This window comes from Oncorhynchus clarkii, chromosome 16 (genome assembly GCF_045791955.1).
Source record: "Oncorhynchus clarkii lewisi isolate Uvic-CL-2024 chromosome 16, UVic_Ocla_1.0, whole genome shotgun sequence".
NCBI classification, from domain to species: Eukaryota; Metazoa; Chordata; class Actinopteri; order Salmoniformes; family Salmonidae; genus Oncorhynchus; species Oncorhynchus clarkii.
Genome location: NC_092162.1, coordinates 49,034,638 through 49,049,637, shown reverse-complemented (window position 1 = coordinate 49,049,637; position 15,000 = coordinate 49,034,638). Strand labels below are relative to the sequence as shown.

The 15,000-nt window shown below is 44.4% G+C and overlaps 1 protein-coding gene across 2 annotated transcripts in view; it reads right to left on the bottom strand.

Annotated features, from left to right (window-relative positions):
• LOC139368642 (plexin-A1-like) overlaps positions 1-15,000 on the bottom strand; it is a 304,007-nt gene that overhangs the window by 100,402 nt on the left and 188,605 nt on the right. For both annotated transcript variants that reach the window (XM_071107765.1, XM_071107766.1), the window contains exons 8-9: positions 8,404-8,503; positions 11-125 (exon numbers count right to left, since the gene is read on the bottom strand). In XM_071107765.1, coding sequence (XP_070963866.1) covers positions 11-125; positions 8,404-8,503 — 215 coding nt within the window. The remainder of the gene's footprint in view (positions 1-10; positions 126-8,403; positions 8,504-15,000) is intronic.

Below are 15,000 nucleotides of genomic sequence, written 5' to 3'. Positions count from 1 at the left end.
GATCTCTCACCTCTGACACGTTCACCCGGCCCTCCTGGAAGGAGCAGTCGTTGGCGTTCTGAGTGCACATGTGGCGGTATTTACACCAATGGCAGGGGAACGAGCCATTGACACATGACAGACACCTGCAAACAGAGAGACACAGAGAGAGAGTCACTAAAACAAGTAAACAGAACAAAAACACATGTGTTGACTGTTTAGAAGGCTGTCTTTGTCTGACAACCTCCACTCAGTCTCACATCCTGATTTCCTGACCCCTGTCAACATCTATCTCCACGTTGAAGAGGCAGGCTGAATGAGAGGGGGATGGAAATGAACGATGGTAGAGATACGAGGCTGATTAAGATGAGTGACTGTCAACTATTCATCCTATCAACACCTACTGAGAGATCGAGAGCGAAGAAGATGGGGACAGAAAGATAGACCCAAAGGCAGGTGGAAAATAGTTCTGTGAGGAATGAGAGGAGAAAGGAGGGAGGCCTCACAGCTGGGTCATTAACCAGGGTGGTGGATAGCCTAGCGGTTAGAGCGTTGGGCCAGTGGCCCGAATGTTTGCTAGTTCGAGCCGACAAGGTGGAAAAGCTGTCTATGTGCCCTTGAGCAAGGCTTTAAGACTCCTTTCTCCAGGGTTGCTGTTGATAATGGCACTAGTGAATAATACACACTAGTGAAATAGGACAAATAAACCACCAAATGAATGAATCTCTTAATTCAGAACTCTTAATCCAGAACTCTTAATCCTGAACTCTCACTCTGAACTCTCACTCTGAACTCTCACTCTGAACTCTCACTCTGAACTCTGGTTTCCACTGGTCACACACACACAAGGCAATGGTTTGGTTAAAACTAAGAGCTACTGCAATACGAGTGATTGATTGGCTGTACTTAAAAAACACCATGATTTGAATTATATTAATTTCACTCTAACAAAAAATTGTGAGAACGATCAGTCTCTTTCGAATCAAAAGTTGATGCCGCGATTGTTCACTACAAAAAAAACACTTCAGGGTTGGCTCTTAACACGGGTACACAAACTCATCAAAATCAATTCTGCTAGTGATTTGACCAATTAAGTCATTTAACAATCATTTAGAAGCAACATTAGAATACAACACAGCCTTCCAGGACACGGGTATATGCCTAATGAAACACTTGCCTCAGTTAATGGATCAATCAGCCTTTAGAATAGATGTTCAGAACCAACCCTGCCTCTGAAGCTGGCTGTTCCATCCTCCATCACAAACACTAGGGTAAACCAACAGCCTGTATAAGGTGATTCAACACCTGAGGACATCTCCCTCAAACGTTTCTTCAGTAGAGTAATTATCTTACTTCAGGAAGAATGTGTGTCTCCGTGTTCTGAACTTTTATTATTGACCCTTGGAGCTAACAGTATAGTAGGGTAGGGCTGCTCGGTCAAACGCTGTGTGAGCCACAGATTGGTGTGAGCAGAACAGAGCAGAACAGAACAGAGCAGAACCGAACAGAGCAGAACCAAACAGAACCGAACAGAGCAGAACACAGCAAAGTTTTCATCTTCCAGTTGCCATGTCTCCAACAGAGAGTAAAATAACCACAGAGAGGAAAATGTCTAGATCGATATACTCCTCCTTCCTATTCAACATGTTCAAAGGCTTATATTCAAATAAGCTGCAAGGCCCAGATAAGCCTGTTTTTTCCCTTAGTTCAGAAAGCATAAATGAACATAGATTACCAGCAGCCTCAACAAGGATGTTATAGCTACAGGAGAGTAAAATAGAGGATAAAATAAAATACATGCATTAGTTTGAATCCACTCCGCTTCGCCCCACATAAACATATTGATTTCTCAAAAATCTTTATGAGTTCTACAAAGCCCTTTAACGTGCCTCTTACTCCCGTATTCCAGTGACAGAATGAGGCATGTGTAGCACAGCTCCACACTACTATAATGAGCAGGACCCACTACCATCCTAGCTCTACGGGATAAAGTCTATAATCGATTCCTGTATGTGTGTTACTATGGGGAGGAAGTGAGAGAGAGAAAGACAGAGAGAGAGACAGAGAGCGAGAGAAAGAGAGAGAGAGAGTACGAGACAGAGAGAGACAGAGAGAGAGAGCGAGAGAGTACGAGACAGAGAGAGACAGAGAGAGAGAGAGAGAGAGAGAGGGTGGATTTGTGCTACGCTAACAGCCTGCTATTTGTTTGCTTCTGAGGGGTATTACCTTCTAGTCTCCAGACATCTGGGTCTATCGATCCCAGCCAGATGCAGACAGAGAAGGGGGCAATGCCCTTTGAACCCTGCTGATTCTTAGCGCCACACTGGGAGATGTGTATGTCCTACAGCAGGAAATCAAAGCCTCTGTCGTGCTCTGGGGCTGCTACTGCAAACTAGTCAATGTTTCCTGTCTGCTAAGCAGACCACCCAAAAGCATACATTATTACTTAATCAAATACAGAATAGATTTATTTAAGTATGCATACAGTAGACCTACAGTAGATCTACCATTTCCCACTGTTAAAGTTGACTTCATATCACTATCAGTAAACAGATACATTCATATAATGATCCGATTGAATTTATTTATTTATGATATTTGTCAGTTAAGAACAAATTCTTATTTACAATGAAGGCCTACACCGGCCAAACCCGGACGACACTGGGCCAATTGTGCCCCACCCTATCGGGCTCCCAAGTGGCGCAGCTGTCCAAGGTACTGCATCTCAGTGCTAGAGGCGTCACTACAGACACCCTAGTTCAAATCCAGGTTGTATCACAACCAGCCGTGATTGGGAGTCCCATAGGGCGGCGCACAATTAGCGTAGAGACGTCCGGGTTTGGTCTGTGTAGACCGTCACTGTAAATGAGAATTTGGTCCTAACTGACTTGCCTAGTCAAATGAAAAATAAATGGGTTTAATTAAAGCTTTGCTTGTTTCTGCTGAAATTCCAAACATGCTTTATTGTTGCTATAGTGCCTATTCAGGAGCTTGGTGAATGTTTCCTTTGTTCTGCCTGCTTCAGGAGGAAAGGCAGAGGTAAATGAGAGAAACGGTAGAGGAGAGGTGTAAGCAAGGGATTCAGACATATCGTCTATTAGACTCAGTACTGCCAAGTGGAGTGGCACCGTGCCAGGACCAGAGCCCCATCATTTACCCTCTGCTGCCTGCAAATATCACACCCAAACCTGGGCAACAGTAAACTCAGCTTCTCCCCTCTACCTCCAACATAACAACTCAGAACATCTATCAGGTGTATCACTGTGTATCTCTAGTTGTTTTCAACCTAACACCTACAGGGTGTTGTTCTGTGATAGATACTCTATGTTCAGAACAAAGTGAGTGTTAGATTGAAAAGACAATTGGGATGATTGAAGTGAGAGTGGATACCTTCTTCCCATCCAAACCATTCTTTACATTGGTAGAATGTTACCAGAATGTTGAAGCCCAATGTTCTTGTCCTGTTACAACAGGTGGTTCAAGAAGCACCAGGCCAGTAGCAGGCAGCCGTGTTGGGGAGTAGTGGACTACATGTAGTTCAACTAGTCATTTAACTACATTTTGCAGTAGCTTGGTGGTAGTTGAACTAAAATAAAATCTAGGTAGAGTTTTACTTTCTTGCCATGTAGTGGTGTAGCTAACTACTGGAACTACACACTGCTTTCAAATAATAATACTACTAATATGGGTGAAGTTGTCACGTTCGTCATAACGACGAGACCAAGGCACAGTGTGATTAGAATACACTCTTCTTTATTTACACGAAGAACAGTAAACAAACTAACAAAACAACTAAATGAGCGTGACGCTTTAAGACACGGGGTGCTGACCGGCAACTTCACATTGACAAGACAAACACTAAACCAACCACCCTCGTCACACCCTGACCTAACCAAAATAAGAAAGAAAACAAAGATAACTAAGGTCAGGGCGTGACAGAAGTGGGCAATCATTTCCTGTCTTTTCAGCATCAGACCTGCCTAACTCTCACTTGAAACGTCATTATTGTGTTTAATAGGCTAAATGACACATTCTGTTAACAAATGACCTCAAAGTGATCTGTTCTTGCAATTTGTATTTGACATTTCAGATGTACATCTGATCATTTTTCATTAAGCAGTTTGAATGTAGCAAACTACTTTTTAACTTTGGTTAATTCAACTAAATGTATTCTTCTAAAGGATAGCGGTAGTGTAGCTTAATTTCTTCCAGTGTGAAGTAAGTGGTAGCTTGGTGAAGTAGATTTTCAGAGAAGCTTCCTGAACACGAACAGCAGGGAGATGAAGTGAACACCCAGCCCGCCTACGAGAGCCTGTCTCAGGGCTCTCTGCCTTCCATGAGTGGGGCCTTTTCAAGGCTGTGAATCGTGCATGCATTTCCTCATTCTTTTTATATTCTAATAGGCGCTGTGGTTTGGCTGAGGCGCTAACCTTTTAGCTCTGTGGATGCATTATCCCCAACACAAAGGGCACAATCCATCTCTCCTTCACTTGTTTTCTCCCCTCCCCCTCTTTTCCTCCTCGCTCCTCTCATTAAAAATACATTCAGTCCCTCACACGCTAAATTAAACTATTCCGGCAGTCTTTTAAATGCAAAACTCTAATATTGTTACTGTGTATGTAAATAGCTGGCGGAAAAATTTGCCTTGCCAAGTAGAGTGCCCTCTCCGCCCACCATGCCCGTCACCTCTGAGGAAAGCTTTTTATTGCACAGCAGCCCCGTTGGCACACCCGGCCCACTGGCAGTCTACACACGCTGGGGTCGGGGTTCAGAGGTCAGGAGGGGAGTAGTTCAGGGGATCACGTGGGTTCTATGTGGCTGACAAGGCTGGGTTGTTAAAACTAGACTGTAGTGTACTGTAATGTCCTGATGGGCTGTGTTGCATACAGCACATCAAAGACCTCACTATGCCTGCTTATTCAATGAGAGAGGCATGGTGAGAGAGCTTAACCAGTCCTCATGCACACACGCACGAGGGCACGCACACACACACACACACACACACACACACACACACACACACACACACACACACACACACACACACACACACACACACACACACACACACACACACACACACACACACACACACACACACACACTCCCTCACAAACACATGGTAGACAGCGCACACCCACACATTACAGAGGCCCATATATAATCACATATCCTCTAGGTTCAAAGACGTTGAATCGGGCCTTGATAAGAGGTCCAGGTGAACACTTTACATACACTCTCCATTATGTCCAGCTGTAATGGGGCGCCAGGCCAGCTAATTAGTATAATATTGCTGTGCTAATGTATGCAGCTCACAGAGCAGAGGCCAGGGAAAAAAAACAGTTTGATAAATAAGAGCAGAGAGGAACATCTGGACCAGAAGGAGAGAGGACCAACAGGAAATAAGAGAGAAAGGGAGAGCAGGAAAGGAAGGGGAGAGGAAGAAGGGAGGAGAGGGAGAGAATGTGGGGGGAAGAGGAGAGTTAGAGGGAAGGAGAGGGAGAGAATGGGGGAGTAGAGGCGAGAAGAGGGAGAGAATGAGGGGGTAGAGGAGAGTTAGAGGGGAGGAGAGGGAGAGAATGAGGAGGAAGAGGAGAGTTAGTGGGGAGGAGAGGGAGAGAATGGGGGGTAGAGGAGAGAAGAGGGAGAGAATGAGGGGGAAGAGGAGAGTTAGAGGGGAGGAGAGGGAGAGAATGAGGAGGAAGAGGAGAGTTAGTGGGGAGGAGGGAGAGAATGAGGGGGTAGAGGAGAGTTAGAGGGGAAGAGAGGGAGAGAATGAGGGGTAGAGGAGAGTAGAGGGGAGGAGAGGGAGAGAATGGGGGGGTAGAGGAGAGTTAGAGGGGAGGAGAGGGAGAGAATGAGGGGAAGAGGAGAGTTAGAGGGGAGGAGAGGAGAGGGAGAGAATGAGGGGTAGAGGAGAGTTAGAGGGGAGGAGAGGGAGAGGGAGAGGGGAGGAGAGGGGGAGAATGAGGGGGAAGAAGCGAGTTAGTGGGGAGGAGAGGGAGAGAATGAGGGGGAAGAGGAGAGTTAGAGGGGAGGAGAGGGAGAGAATGAGGGGTAGAGGAAAGTTAGAGGGGAGGAGAGGGAGAGAATGAGGGGGAAGAGGAGTTAGAGGGGAGGAGAGGGAGAGAATGAGGGGGTAGAGGAGTTAGAGGGGAGGAGAGCGAGAGAATGAGGGGGTAGAGGAGAGTTAGAGGGGAGGAGAGGGAGAGAATGAGGGGGAAGAGGAGAGTTCGAGGGGAGGAGAGGGAGAGAATGGGGGGTAGAGGAGAGTTTGAGGGGAGGAGAGGGAGAGAATGAGGGGTAGAGGAGTGTTCGAGGGGAGGAGAGGGAGAGAATGAGGGGGAAGAGGAGAGTTAGAGGGGAGGAGAGGGAGAGAATGGGGGTAGAGGAGAGTTTGAGGGGAGGAGAGGGAGAAGAGACATGGGGGAAAGAGGATGAGACAGAAAGCTAGAGAATGGGGAAGGAAGAGGATGAGGGAGATATTAAATATATAGTAATGGGGTGGGAAATGGGTGAGAGGGAAGATGGCGGTCTTTGGACCATACATACAGAACCAGTCAAAAGTTTGGACACACCTACTCATTCAAGGGTTTTTCTTTATTTTGTACTATTTTCTACATTGTAGAATAATAGTGAAGACATCACAACTATGAAATAACACACATGGAATCATGTAGTTACCAAAACAGTGTTAAATAAATAAAAATATATTTTAGATTTTAGATTCTTTAAAGTAGCCACTTTTTGCCTTGATGACAGCTTTGCACACTCTTGGGATTCTATCAACCAGCTTCACCTGGAATGCTTTTCCAGCAGTCTTGAAGGAGTTCCCACATATGCTGAGCATTTGTTTGCTGCTTTTCCTTCACTCTGCGGTCCAACTCATCCCAAACCATCTCAATTGGGTTGAGGTCGGGTGATTGTGGAGGCCAGGTCATCTGATGCAGCACTCCATCACTCTGCTTCTTGGTCATATAGCCCTTACACAGAATGGAGGTGTGTTTGGTCATTGTCCTGTTGAAAAACAAATGATAGTCCCACTAAGCGCAAACCAGATGGGATGGCGTATCTCTGCAAAATTCTGTGGTAGCCATGCTGGTTAAGTGTACCTTGAATTCTAAATAAATCACTGACAGTGTCACCAGCAAAGCACCCTGACACCATCATACCTCCTCTTCCATGCTTCACTGTGGGAACCACACATGCGGAGATCATCCGTTAACCTACTCTGCATCTCACAAAGACAAAGCAGTTGGAACCAAAAATCTCACAGTTGGACTCATCAGACCAAAGGACGGCCCAAGCAAGTCTCTTCTTATTATTGGTGTTCTTTAGTACTGGTTTCTTTGCAGGAATTCGACCATGAAGGCCTGATTCAGGCAGTCTCATCTGAACAGTTGATGTTGAGATGTGTCAGTTATTTGAACTCTGAAGCAATTATTTGGGATGCAATCTGAGGTGCACTTAACTCTAATGAACTTATCCTCTGCAGCAGAGGTAACTCTGGGTATTCCTTTCCTGTGGCGGTCCTCATGAGAGACAGTTTCATCATAGTGCTTAATGGTTTTTGTGAATGCACTTGAAGAAACCTTCAAAGTTCTTGAAATTTTCCGTATTGACTGACCTTCATGTCTTAAAGTAATGATGGACTGTCGTTTCTCTTTGCTTATTTGAGCTGTTCTTGCCATAATATGGACTCGGTCTTTTACCAAATAGGGCGATCTTCTGTATACCACCCCTACCTTGTCATAACACAACTGACTGGCTCAAATGCATTAAGAAGGAAAGAAATTCCACAAATTAACTTTTAACAAAGCACACCTGTTAACTGAAATGCATTCCAGGTGACTACCTCATGAAGCTGGTTGAGAGAATACCAAGAGTGTGCAAAGCTGTCATCAAGGCAAAGGGTGGCTAATTTGAAGAATCTCAAATATAAAAACTATTTTGATTTGTTTAAACACTTTTTTGGTCACTACATGATTCCATATGTGTTATTTAATAGTTTTGATGTCTTCAGTATTATTATACAATGTAGAAAATAGCCCAAAATAAAGAAAAACCCAGGAATGAGTAGGTGTTTCCAAACTTTTGACTGGTACTGTATGTGTTCAGTGAAAGGCAGAGTTAGGGATGGTGGGATAGATACAGGGGCTGACAGCCTCAAGCCAAAATGTGGAGAGAGTGGTGTGGAGGAAGGGAGGAAAAGAGATCTCAGATGGAAAGGAACATAACTCAGTGTAGTAAAACTTTATCAATGACATCAGAGGAGCTCCAAGTTATTAAGGAAATGACATTAAGAGTCTGATCTCATCAGCAGTAACAAGCACTGGAGAGCAGAGAGGAGAGGGTATCTTTCTCTATCTCTCTTTCTCTCTCACACACACACACACACACAGAATTACGTAAAGCGGAACTTACGATTGGTGCACACTGCAGTTGTAGAAGACAAAGTCCACACTGGCAAACTTCTTCCCTGTCTCCTTAGACTTCAGATACAGCTTCACAGTACGCTTGTCCCCTAGAAAGAGGTACAGTCAGATACAGCTTCACAGTACGCTTGTCCCCTAGAAAGAGGTACAGTCAGATACAGCTTCACAGTACGCTTGTCCCCTAGAGAGAGGTACAGTCAGATACAGCTTCACAGTACGCTTGTCCCCTAGAAAGAGGTACAGTCAGATACAGCTTCACAGTACACTTGTCCCCTAGAAAGAGGTACAGTCAGATACAGCTTTCAGAACTGGGCGATAAGGCCAATAAATCTTTCACAATATTTTTCATATTTTTGACAGCATGACCATATTTTATTGTATTTTACATGTTTGAATAATACAAGTTCTAAATAGGCTTTATGAGTAGCTCATGACCTCAGGGTGGCAACACATACATTTTAAGTGATTTCAATGGGTCTTTCTCCATTCTGATTGTTTTATACTGTTCAATCTAATGTCAAACAAAAAAATGAATCTGCATTTCCTTTACTATTATTTTAATTTCCACATGATTCTAATTCTATAATTGGAATATAGTGGACAGCATCTTGAATACATTGGGGTTTGATATGACAACAAATACATAAACCAGGGAGGAATTATTGAAAAGGTAGGAACCAAAGTGTTGGTCAGTGTTTCCAGGTGACTCTAAATAGATGTTACATTGCATATTTTCTTTCCTCTTGTACAGTATATATACAAACGTACGTGAAGACCCCTTCAAATTTGTGGCTTCGGCTGTTTCAGCCACACCCGTTGCTGACAGGTGTACAAGATTGAGCACACAGCCATGCAATCTCCATAGACAAACATTGTCAGTAGAATGGCCTTACTGAAGAGCTCAGTAACTTTCAACGTGACACCGTCATAGGATGCCACCTTTCCAGCAAGTGGGATTGTCACATTTCTGCCCCGCTAGAGCTGCCCCAGTCAACTGTAAGTGCTGTTATTGTGAAGTGGAAATGTCTTGGAGCATCAACGGCTCAGCCGAGAAGTGGTAGGCCACACAAGCTCACAGAACAGGACCGCCGAGTGCTGAAGCGCATAGCGTGTAAAAATCGTCTGTCCTCGGTTGCAACGCTCACTGGCGAGTTACAAACTGCCTCTGGAAGCAACGTCAGCACAAGAACTGTTCGTCAGGAGCTTTATGAAATGGGTTTCCATGGCCGAGCAGCTGCACATAAGACTATGATTACCATGTGCAATGCCAAGCGTCGGCTGGAGTGGTGTAAAGCTCGCCGCAATTGTAGCAGTGGAAACGTGTTCTCTGGAGTGATGAATCACACTTCACCATCTGGCAGTCCGACAGGATGAATCTGGGTTTGGAAGATGCCAGGAGAATGCTACCTGCCCGTATGCATATTGCCAACTGTAAAGTTTGGTGAAGGAGCAATAATAGTCTGGGGCTGGTTCTCATGGTTCGTGTTAGGCCCCTTAGTTCCAGTGAAGGGAAATTTTAACGTAACAGTGTACAATGACATTCTAGACAATTCTGTGCTTCCAACTGGCAACAGTTTGGGGAAGGTCTCTCCTGTTTCAAAATGACAATGCCCCCCGTGCACAAAGCGAGGTCCATACAGAAATGGTTTGTTGAGACCGGTGTGGAAGAGCTTGACTGGCCTGCACAGAGCCCTGACCTCAACCCCATTGAACACCTTTGGGATGAATTGGAACACCAACTGTGAACAAGAACTAATCACTCAACATCAGTGCCTGACCTCACTAATGCTCTTGTGGCTGAATGGAAGCAAGTCCCCGCAGCAATGTTCCAACATTTAGTGAAAAGGCTTCCCAGAAGATTAGAGGCTGTTTTAGCAGCAAAGGACCAACTCCATATTAATGACCATGATTTTGGAATGAGATGTTCGACGAGCAGCTAGCTAACATATTCATTCTTCGCCTATTCCTTTCTGATTTAGAAGATACCATTGCACAAACAACATGTTTATCTAAGCTTACACCATCACTGCTACCAGTTGTATTAGCTAGCTACGTTTGTAATTAGTATTTATATTAGTATTTATTATGGGTCCCCATTAGTTCCTGCCAAGGCAGCAGCTACTCTTCCTGGGACTTATTACGGATCCCCATTAGTTCCTGCCAAGGCAGCAGCTACTCTTCCTGGGACTTATTACGGATCCCCATTAGTTCCTGCCAAGGCAGCAGCTACTCTTCCTGGGACTTATTACGGATCCCCATTAGTTCCTGCCAAGGCAGCAGCTACTCTTCCTAGGACTTATTACGGATCCCCATTAGTTCCTGCCAAGGCAGCAGCTACTCTTCCTGGGACTTATTACAGATCCCCATTAGTTCCTGCCAAGGCAGCAGCTACTCTTCCTGGGGTTTATTACGGATCCCCATTAGTTCCTGCCAAGGCAGCAGCTACTCTTCCTGGGGTTTATTATGGATCCCCATTAGTTCCTGCCAAGGCAGCAGCTACTCTTCCTGGGGTTTATTATGGATCCCCATTAGTTCCTGCCAAGGCAGCAGATACTCTTCCTGGGCTCCAAACATATTAAAGCACTTACATCAATGAAAGATAAAACAGGACATCATATAACATTAACATTATTACACCACTACATATCTACAATACAACATGTTTAATACCACCATTCAACAATATCACAATGTGTGCCTATGCATGTGGCTATACTTTAGTGTGTGTCTCTTCACAGTCCCTGCTGTGCCATAAAGTCTATTTTTACCTGTTTTTATCAATCTGATTCAACTGCTGCATCAGTTACCTGATGTGGAATGTAGTTCCATGTAGTCATGGCTCTATGTGCGCCTCCCATAGTCTGTCATGTAAATAATTCATGTTAGCTCTCTGTGTACTTTTAAGGTCCAGCTGTGCTGCCCTGTTCTGAGCCAACTGCAAATTTCCTAAGACGCTCTTTGTGGCACCTGAACACACCACTGAACAGTAGTCAAGGTGTGACAAAACAACTGCATTGTTGATAGTGATGTTAAGAAGGCAGAACAGAGCTTTATTATGGACAGACTTCTCCCCATCTTAGCTACTACTGCATCAATATGTGTTGACCATGACAGTGTACAATCCAGGGTTACTCCTAGCAGTTTGATCACCTCAACTTGCTCAATTTACACATTATTCATTAGGAGATGTAGTTGAGGTTTAGGGTGTAGTGAATGATTTGTCCCACATACAATGCTTTTAGTTTTAGAAATATTTAGGTCTAACTTATTTCTTGCCACCCACTCTGAAACTAACTGCAGCTCTTTGTTGAGTGTTGCAGTCATTTCAGTCGCTGTACTAGCTGACGTGGATAGTGTTGAGTGTTGCAGTCATTTTAGTCGCTGTACTAGCTGACGTGTATAGTGTTGAGTGTTGCAGTCATTTCAGTCGCTGTACTAGCTGACGTGGATAGTGTTGAGTGTTGCAGTCATTTCAGTCGCTGTACTAGCTGACGTGGATAGTGTTGAGTGTTGCAGTCATTTCAGTCGCTGTAGTAGCTGACGTGTATAGTGTTGAGTGATTTACTGAAAGCCAGTGACATGTCATTAGTAAAGTATTAGCGGTAACACCATTTATTTAGCAACAACTTGCTAAGAGAAGACAAACTAGCAGACAGTAAGATATATAAACTAATGGTGTAATTATGGAACACCTTGTCAGTATCCACCTGACCAGACTGCAGTGGATGACAAGACAGTGGTGTAGACAGTGGTGTAATTATGGAACACCATGTCAGTATCCACCTGACCAGACTGCAGTGGTAGACAGTGGTGTAATTATGGAACACCATGTCAGTATCCACCTGACCAGACTGCAGTGGATGACAAGACAGTGGTGTAATTATGGAACACCATGTCAGTATCCACCTGACCAGACTGCAGTGGATGACAAGACAGTGGTGTAATTATGGAACACCATGTCAGTATCCACCTGACCAGACTGCAGTGGATGACAAGACAGTCGTGTAATTATGGAACACCATGTCAGTATCCACCTGACCAGACTGCAGTGGATGACAAGACAGTGGTGTAATTATGGAACACCATGTCAGTATCCACCTGACCAGACTGCAGTGGATTACAAGTCAGTGGTCTATTTATGGAACACCATGTCAGTATCCACCTGACCAGACTGCAGTGGATGACAAGACAGTGGTGTAATTATGGAACACCTTGTCAGTATCCACCTGACCAGACTGCAGTGGATGACAAGACAGTGGTGTAATTATGGAACACCATGTCAGTATCCACCTGACCAGACTGCAGTGGATGACAAGACAGTGGTGTAATTATGGAACACCATGTCAGTATCCACCTGACCAGACTGCAGTGGATGACAAGACAGTGGTGTAATTATGGAACACCATGTCAGTATCCACCTGACCAGACTGCAGTGGATGACAAGACAGTGGTGTAATTATGGAACACCATGTCAGTATCCACCTGACCAGACTGCAGTGGATGACAAGACAGTGGTGTAATTATGGAACACCTTGTCAGTATCCACCTGACCAGACTGCAGTGGATGACAAGACAGTGGTGTAATTATGGAACACCTTGTCAGTATCCACCTGACCAGACTGCAGTGGATGACAAGACAGTGGTGTAATTATGGAACACCATGTCAGTATCCACCTGACCAGACTGCAGTGGATGACAAGACAGTCGTGTAATTATGGAACACCATGTCAGTATCCACCTGACCAGACTGCAGTGGATGACAAGACAGTGGTGTAATTATGGAACACCTTGTCAGTATCCACCTGACCAGACTGCAGTGGATGACAAGACAGTGGTGTAATTATGGAACACCATGTCAGTATCCACCTGACCAGACTGCAGTGGATGACAAGACAGTGGTGTAATTATGGAACACCATGTCAGTATCCACCTGACCAGACTGCAGTGGATGACAAGACAGTGCTTGTGACTCCGTGGTCGAGCAACTGCTCTCTCCTTGAGTGACAGGGGGCGGGGCTTGCTGTGGTTAGCAGCATGCAGCAGGAAGAGGAGAAAGATGACTCAAGTAGCAAACGGACCAAACTATAAAACAGGCATTACGTGCACCGGATATGACATTTAGCAAACCAAACATTGAAAGTAAAACCCAAACCGGTCGGTGCATCAATACCGGTATATACAGTTGAAGTCGGAAGTTTACATACACCTTAGCCAAATACATTTAAACTCAGTTTTTCACAATTCCTGAATAATAGTAGAGAGAATGATTTATTTCAGCTTTTATATCTTTCATCATATTCCCAGTGGGTCAGAAGTTTACATACACTCAATTAGTATTTGGTAGCATTGCCTTTAAATTGTTTAACCTGGGTCATACAGTATGTTTCAGGTAGCCTTCCACAAGCTTCCCACAATAAGTTGGGTGAATTTCGGCCTATTCCTCCTGACAGAGCTGGTGTAACTGAGTCAGGTTTGTAGGCCTCCTTGCTCACACACGCTTTTTTAGTTCTGCCCACAAATTCTCTATAGGATTGAGGTCAGGACTTTGTGATGGCCACTCCAATACCTTGACTTTGTTGTCCTGAAGCCATTTTGCCACAACTTTGGAAGTATGCTTGAGGTCATTGTCCATTTGGAAGACCCATTTGCGACCAAGCTTTAACTTCCTGACTGATGTCTTGAGATGTTGCTTCAATATATCCACATAATCTTCCGTCCTCATGATGCCATCTATTTTGTGAAGTGCTCCAGTCCCTCCTGCAGCAAAGCACCCCCACAACATGATGCTGCCACCCCCGTCCTTCACGGTTGGGATGGTGTTCTGCAGCTTGCAAGCCTCACCCTTTTTCCTCCAAACATAACAATGGTCATTATGGCCAAACAGTTCTATTTTTGTTTCATCAGACCAGAGGACATTTCTCCAAAAAGTATGATCTTTGTCCCCATGTGCAGATGCAAACCGTAGTCTGGCTTTTTTTATGGCAGTTTTGGAGCAGTGGCTTCTTCCTTGCTGAGCGGCCTTTCAGGTTATGTTGATATAGGACTCGTTTTACTGTGGATATAGATACTTTTGTACCTGTTTCCTCCAGCATCTTCACAAGGTCCTTTGCTGTTGTTCTGGGATTGATTTGTACTTTTTGCACCAAAGTACGTTAATCTCTAGGAGACAGAACGCGTCTCCTTCCTGTGCGGTATGATGGCTGCGTGGTCCCATGGTGTTTATACTTGGTACTATTGTTTGTACAGATGAGCGTGGTACCTTCATGTTTTTGGAAATTGCTCCCAAGGATGAAACAGACTTTTGGAGGTCTAGAATTTATTTTCTGAGATCTTGGCTGATTTCTTTTGATTTTCTCATGAGGTCAAGCAAAGAGGCACTGAGTTTGAAGGTAGGCCTTGAAATACATCCACAGGTACACCTCCAATTGACTCAAATGATGTCAATTAGCCTATTAGAAGCTTCTAAATCCATGACATCATTTTCTGGAATTTTCCAAGCTGTTTAAAGGCAGTCAACTTAGTGTATGTAAACTTCTAACCCACTGGAATTGTGATACAGTTAATTATAAGTGAAATAATCTGTCTG